This window comes from Eleginops maclovinus, chromosome 22 (genome assembly GCF_036324505.1).
Source record: "Eleginops maclovinus isolate JMC-PN-2008 ecotype Puerto Natales chromosome 22, JC_Emac_rtc_rv5, whole genome shotgun sequence".
Lineage (NCBI taxonomy): Eukaryota > Metazoa > Chordata > Actinopteri > Perciformes > Eleginopidae > Eleginops > Eleginops maclovinus.
The window spans coordinates 2,587,457-2,595,076 of record NC_086370.1 but is presented as its reverse complement, the minus strand read 5'-3'; the positions used below and the strand labels follow the sequence as shown (position 1 = coordinate 2,595,076).

Below are 7,620 nucleotides of genomic sequence, written 5' to 3'. Positions count from 1 at the left end.
TATTTAATATGTTTGAAACATTAAAGTCAGATGTCAGATGAAGTCTGTGAGTGAAGTGTAAGTGTGTGTCAGGGTTGCTATGTGTTTGTCTTTGTAAACCTGGTTAGTCCTGTTAGGAAGGAGTGGTGTGGTTCTCCTTTGAGTTCTCTAGTCAGGTTTCGGCTGCCAGAAGGACTGCGACACACTCTCTGTGACATAGTTTGAATTTGAGGCGTGTGTGTGTGTGTGCATGTGTGGGAGTGTGTGTGTGTGTTGTAAGGGGAAAAGGGGGGACTCACAGAGGCGGTACTGATGCAACCTAACCTGTTCTGCTGGCTGATGGCATTTAACAGGCTGAGCCATCCCATCTCGCCTGACAGAGCAGCAGTGATACACCGAGCAGGACACATCGCGCCCCGGCTTTCTGAGGCAGCAGCACACGGTGAGTCCATCTAACGCGTCGGCTGTGGCCTCTTTTTGTTCATGTTAGACCAGATGATCATTTGATTTGGACAATTGATACACTTAGAAAATATGTAGTTATTGGCTTTTGAAATTAAAGTACAGAAAGCTTGTACATAATGAGTATTCCTTTCATGCATGTGATGCTGATCTAGGGACTAGAGTGTTGTTGAAAATGACTTGAACTGAGATTTGGTGCAAGGATACATATTGGGTTTCAAAAATAATTTCATATCGTCTTGTTATCATTTCCACAATTAACTTTTTAATTAGTTTGAAAAAAACACAAGTTGGTGTTTTAAAATTGCACTTTGAAATGTCATGCCCGAGTTGAACATCGAAGGTCTCTGGAAATGTGTTGCTGTTTCTAGCAACATTAAGTGAGGATTGAAAACAAAATGCTAAAACTGTAGATTCAGAATAGTCAGTACCTCAAGAATAAAAAATCACGAGTGCTGCTGTCAGTGCCACTCACACCCTGCTGTCAGTGCCACTCACACCCTGCTGTGAGTCAGTGTGGTTGGAATTAATGTTAATGTTGCCACCCTCTTTAAGAGGATACACCTGGTGACCACACTCTGTTGTTTAACTGCATATTTCTGGTTTGGGAAGTATGCACAGAGGGGAATTGTGCATTCATGTTGTTAGTATGTATTTATTTTCGTTCTCTGAAATCAAGATGATTCTAAAAAGTGGTGATAAGATAACACCAGTCCCATGATTTGTATATTCTTAAAAATGCATAGCTGGCATCAAGTTGCTTATTACGTTAAATGTGGTCTCTCATTGCACAAAGCGAGGTTGTTGATGTATAAGAACATTGGTACGGCTGGATCGGCATTGATGTGTGTAGACGATTTGAAAGATGTACTTTTATTAATCCCCCGTGGGGAATTTGAGAATTCTCCATTGACCCATCCTAGTGTTAGGAGCAGTGGGCTGCCATATGTACAGCGCCCGGGGAGCAGAATAGGAACGGTGCCTTGCTCAGCCCTAATCACTTTGCCACCACCGCCCTTTACTATTTACTAGTAATAGTGTTATTGGATGGGGAGGGCGGTGCATTTGAGCTGAGCGATGTGGTGTCAGTCAGTTTGCATCCAAACCAACTGGTTTACATTCCCAGAACAAACCTGGCAAACGCTTCGGATTCCTGAAGTGCGAGGTGAAGTGGTGTGTGGGTGTTGTTGTTTCTGTCAGTCAGCTAGAAAATGAAGGAGATGGTAAAGACAGGTGAAGAACTCTGAGCACAGGCTAAATGTAATGTGACCTTCGATGGTGCTGGTCAGAGATTTACGGTTGTTGTACAGGTATATTGTGGGTAACATGAAAACAAGCCATTAATCAAAGCAAACTGAATATGTAAATTGGTTAAAAACTCCAAATATATGGATCTGTGTAAGTTTGAACCTAATCTGCATGTTGACACATACAAAGTACCTGCTTTTTAAGAATTACTACTTCAAACCTAAATCAGTTTTAACAGAACAAATACATTAATCCATCACTTGCACACATTTACTTCCATATTCCTCTCCCATGTTTTACTAATTGTATACTAGATACTTTACAGATGCATGAAAACCATGTTGCTGGTTGTACATTTATTCAAATAAGAAATAAATGCACTTTTGGTTCCATTATGTTTCGCAGTTGGAAGAAATGTGTTTGAATCCTGAAATTCTTCCCTTTATCTTCCATAAAGTACATAGCAAGGTTACATTACTGAGTGAAGTTATATTAACACTGAACAATAACTGCAATTGTGTTTTTTTGTTTTGTTTTACAGGTAACTTTTGTCCGGTTTGGAGATCCAATCGTTTCTTGTGCTTTGGTATACATTCGATGATATGTGTATGTAAATACACCTGAAGAATGATGGTAAGTTTGTAAAATCATAATATAAAGCTGCTTGATATTGTATCTCTTTATGACAAATTGACTTTAACGATGTGTTCAATTTTGAAAACGGACTGTGACAGAAATATTGTAAACCTGTCTTATTTTGTGTACTGTAAACCACTTTTGAACAGAGTGAGGACAGCAGCAGTAGAAGATTCTCAGAAAGCCTCATCCTAGACAACTCTAAGCAAGGAGTTGTCATTACAGGAATCACAGATGACAGAGCTGCAAAGAGTGGCCTACGGGCAGGTAAGAGAAAAACAAGTATATGTTCTTACCGCAGTTTTGGAAACTCAACCAGTATCTGCAAACAAAAGACTAAAGGAAAAGACAGACACTTGATGGTTTTGATGAGTTGTATCTACCTGTTCCAGGGGATGAGATTGTAGCAGCCACTATACACCTGGACCACCTCAACAAAGATGAAGTGCTAAATGTCCTGAAGGCCCTCGAGCCATATGATGACAACATGAAGGTTCTGACAAAGAAGCAGCTGAACGCCAGCGCTGGCCTTGGCTCCTTAGGATTAGATCTTGATGACCCTTCAAAGGTACATGTCACAAGGGTTGGTCACACCCTGATGAAAAACAAACAACTTCCTCTAGATGTGAGATTGGGTTAGGTAGTCAAAGTCATTCTCTACTGATGTTAGTTATTCACACTGGGACCTAAAATTCAAACAGCTGCTTTTCTCTCCACATTTTTACAATTCATAGTAACAGCAGGTAGTCGACAGATTGTTCAAATAACTGATAACTGACACATGAGCTGCTTTAATTGATGTCCACCTTGTTTGTTTTTCACCCCATCACCAACAGATGCTAAGCCTAAAAGAAGATCTGTCACTGGATGCATCATCTAAGGCACCAGCTGCTTCCGTTAATGAACTGATGGGAAAGCTAAATGGTTCAAACGGGTTGGGGGGTGAAATAGGTGGTGCTACTATCAATGGAGGTCTTCCCGGTTTGAGTCTAAATGAGCCTTCAGCTGATGCTGGGGCCAAGTTCAGAATGCCCTCTTTTGGAATGTCTGGACCAGATGTAAATGGAGAACTTGATGGCACCCTCAAAGCATCTGATGTCAGTGTCTCGGCTCCAAAGCTCAACACCCCCAGTGCCTCACTGGACATTGGGAAACCAGGAATCAAGACAGGCAACCAGAAGTACAAACCACCAAAATTCACGATGCCACACTTCAATCTGCCTCAACTCAAAACGCCTAAAGCAAAAATGGATGTTTCTGGAGATGTAAACCTCCCTTCTGCAAATGTAGAGACACCAGACCTCAATCTATCAGCCCCGAGATTAGATCTTAATAGTCCAGGTTTGGATCTGAATGGGCCGAAAATGAATCTCAATGGCCCTGCTGTAAACCTAGAAACCCCAAATGCTGATTTTGAGGCACCCAAAATCAAGTGGCCCCATTTTAAATGGAAAGGTCCCAAAGTTAAAGGACCAGATGCTGACTTAAATGCCGATCTGTCTGCACCTGATGTAAGCCTCAACACACCGAAGATCGATGCAGATCTAAAACTCCCTGCTTTAGATGTTGAAAGCCCAAATCTTGACATTGATGCCCCATCTGTTCAAACCCACTGGCCTCATTCGAAATGGAAGTTACCTAAACTTAATGGCCCGAAGGCTGATCTGGACTTAGATCCGAACCTGAACACACCAAATCTTAATGCCTCCCTTCCAAACTTGGACGGTGAGATAAATGGCCCAGATGTTGATATCAATTTGCCAAAGGCTGAAGTTGGAAGCCTCGATCTGAATTCCAGTAAAGTCCAATGGCCTCACCAGAAATGGAAGATGCCCAAATTTAAAGGACCAAAAGCAGACATGGACCTAAACACACCAGATTTGAATGTGTCGACCCCAAAGATTGATGGTGACATTAACGTACCAAATGCTGAGCTGAATCTTCCACGCGCTGACATTAATGGCCCCAATGTAGATTTGCAGTCCCCCAATTTTGCCATGGAGGCTAAAGACCATCATGTTAACTGGCCTCATTTGAAATGGAAGAAACCCAAACTTCATGGCCCCAAGGCTGACCTGAATGCAGATCTAAGCACCCCAGATGTTGATCTCTCTGTTCCAAAAATTGATGGTGATCTGAATTTGCCCAGAGCTGATGTTGATGTTACAGCACCAGGTGCTGACCTTGATTCCCCTCATGGCAGATTCAAATTTCCCACACTCAGAAAGCCCAAGTTCCTGCTTCCAAAGGTGAAAGGCCCAGATGTTGACCTTGATGCTAATGTTAAAGCACCTGACCTGAGTATTTCTCCTCAGGCATCCCTTGATATGCCTGATGTTGATCTGAATTTACCCAATGCTGGTGTTGATGTTAAAGCACCAAATGTAGACATTGATGCTCCATCTGGGAAGGTGAAATGGCCTACTCTTAAAAAGCCAAAGTGGTCACTCGCAGGTCCTAAGGTTAATGGTCTAGATGCAGATGTTTCAGCCCCTGATTTGAATCTCACATCCCCAAAGATTGATGGTGAAATAAATGCCCCAAATCTAACTTTACCAGATGCTGACCTGGAAGTCCCCAAGTTAGACATTGATGGTCCAGATGTTGAAGGTCCTTCTGGAAAAATGAAATGGTTTAACTTCAAGAAACCCACATTTGGCACACTGAAGGGTCCCAAGGGTGAAATTGAGGTACCAGATGTTGACCTCAAGACACCTGAGATGAATCTGACTGCACCAGATTTTTCAGCTCCAAAAATTGAGGGAGGGCTTGACTCACCAGATTTTGACATTAATTTACCAAAAGCTAATCTGAAAGGTCCTGCTGTAGACCTTCAAGCTCCAGAGCTTGATGCCTCTGCTGGAAAAATCAAGTTCCCCAAAATAGATTTACCTAAGTTTGGTTTATCAGGGCCGAGGGTAAAAGGACCTGATCTTAACCTTGATGCCAACGCACCTAACCTGAATCTTTCTGCACCCTCTATAAAAGGAAACCTCAGTACTCCAGATCTAGATGTGGATACTTCACTCAAGACAGGCATTGACCTTTCAGGCCCACAGACCACTATCGGCGTACCAGACGTCAATCTATCTACCCCAGATGTTAAAGCTCCCCAGGTGAATCTTAACCTGCCCAGAACTGATGTAAAGGGACCAAGCATGGCTCTACCAAAGGCAGACTTCTCTGTACCTGACCTGAACCTGAATGCACCAGATATCAGCCTGTCTTCACCAAACATTGATGGAAAACTCTCAGCACCAAACATAGACACAGGTTTGCCAAATGTGGACCTCAACCTGCCCAAAGCAGACATCAAAGTACCTGATGCACAGTTAAAAACACCAGGTATAGGTTTTGATTCCCATGTGGGTGAATTTAATATGCCTCATTTTAACCTGCCAAATGTTGGTCTTTCAAGTCCTAAGGTAAGAGGTATTCAACCTTCAGTGGAGGCTGGAATCGAGGCACCGAAAGTCAACATTGACACTCCTGTGGTGGATATCAAGGGACCTGAAGCTCCAAATGTAGATGCCAATCTTGAAAAGCTCAAGTTGTCCGAATTGTTTAACTTTTCAGGGTCTAAAATAAAATCAGCAGATGTTAACACCAGTGCAGATTTTGAAATCTCACCTGATGTGAACGTCAAAGCTCCCACTGTTAAAGGAGGCATCGATTTACCTAATGCAAATGTCTCAGGTCCTGAAGTGAAGACAGGCTTCAACACACCTGAACTGGATGCCACAGCTGAAGTTAAAGAATCTCCAAAGAGTAAGCTTAGATGGCCCTTTAAATGGGGATTAAAGTCTGGTTCAAATACAGATGAAGAGGAAACTGACTCTGAGAGTGATGTGCTTAATGCAGAGATGGAGATGCCTGTATTCAAAACCCATAGACTGCCCCGGAGCAGCATTGATGGTATTGGAGGAATTGGCGATACCTTAAACTTATCAAAACTTGATACCGAGGCAAAGGATTATGTAGTCAGCAAAGGGATCCGCTTGCCAATAGTAAATGCAACATCAAAAGCTGGAGGAAAGGTTGACATTATGGAGAGACTAAGAATGGCAAATAAGAGAACATCACCAGCTAGCATCTCACCGACCGACGCGAAATCTGATATCGATCTGAACCTCGCTGCCCCAAGTCTGGATGTCAGTGCCTCAACAGAAGCAGATTCCTCTTTGATGAGAGGAGGTACTTTCAAAGTAGAAAAGCCAGAGTCTGTACTGGGCCTAGTAGCCCCTGAGATTTCCACATCAGATGAAAATGACAAATTGTCATTGAGCCTCTCCAACATGCTCTGCCTCAACAAGCAGTCAGAAAGTGAATGATTCCTGCTAGGCTATCTACGTAAGAACAGCTACAGTCCAAAAACTTTGTAAATACATGTAACTAAACCAAATATTTGCCTATAATTGACCACAGATAATGCAAGCTACATTATCCTTATTGTGTAATAACTTTATGTAGCCTAGTCAAGAAACTTGTGTTTATTAACTATGTGTATATTCCTGTTATTTATATAAACTTTTTTTCCTAAAGATTGTTGATTTTGAAGTATCTTACTTATTACATGAATGCCTCTGTATTGCACGTGGTCACATTGAGCTGTTTTTAAAGTGCATTACTTTACGTTTAAATCTTTACATGATAATATAATTGTGAGTGAATGTATTTGTTATTTGTTTGTCTAATAAAAAAACTCAATATAAATAAACAAGAACACTGTTCCAATTTTTCACTATAATTAAAACCTCACTGCACAGTTCATTCCAGGAACCCACTTTTGGGATAAGAAGACAACAAATATAATTCCTACTTTGAAGCTTGGTGTAACTTAATGTATTTACCATTTGCCTTTGATCTTTATGTTGCTACTTAGTTATCCTTTAATAATGAATAGAAGTTTTAAAGAGTTTGATAGTTTTATTTCATACTGACAAAAAAGTAAAATTAGAAATAAGTTGTTTCTTAAAAAAAGAACAAACTGAATGACAAATGCCATCGATGTTAGCATGAACAGTTTGAACTGTTGTTTTAGTTTACACACTTTACAATTTAGATTTTTTAGAACATTTCGTTTGGTTAGACCAAATTAAGACGATTTTTATGAAGTAATAATTATTGTTGCGAATAATACAACTTCTCAAGTGTACTGAAATTGTTCACATAGCTCCATTCCACCAATAGAATAACAGTAAAAGAGCCTGTGTGATTATTTCTCAAAGGTTGTGACATATCCTGCTAACATGGAGTGTTATTTCCAAAGAACAACATTTTTATACAAAATAAATA

At 40.9% G+C, this 7,620-nt stretch overlaps 1 protein-coding gene across 1 annotated transcript; it reads left to right on the top strand.

Annotated features, from left to right (window-relative positions):
* The first annotated feature begins 284 nt into the window (after positions 1-284).
* On the top strand, positions 285-7,048 carry si:ch211-125o16.4 (neuroblast differentiation-associated protein AHNAK). Its single transcript, XM_063875225.1, has 5 exons — positions 285-421; positions 2,231-2,322; positions 2,475-2,592; positions 2,718-2,893; positions 3,162-7,048. The coding sequence occupies exons 2-5, from the start codon at positions 2,317-2,319 to the stop codon at positions 6,654-6,656; spliced, it is 3,795 nt and encodes a 1,264-aa protein (XP_063731295.1). The 5' UTR covers positions 285-421; positions 2,231-2,316; the 3' UTR covers positions 6,657-7,048.
* The last annotated feature ends 572 nt before the right edge of the window (positions 7,049-7,620 follow it).

Coding starts and splice junctions, on each gene's coding strand:
- si:ch211-125o16.4 (XM_063875225.1), top strand. Junction 2,593..2,717: donor AAAGAGTGGCCTACGGGCAG/GTAAGAGAAAAA, acceptor TACCTGTTCCAG/GGGATGAGATTGTAGCAGCC. Junction 2,894..3,161: donor ATCTTGATGACCCTTCAAAG/GTACATGTCACA, acceptor CATCACCAACAG/ATGCTAAGCCTAAAAGAAGA.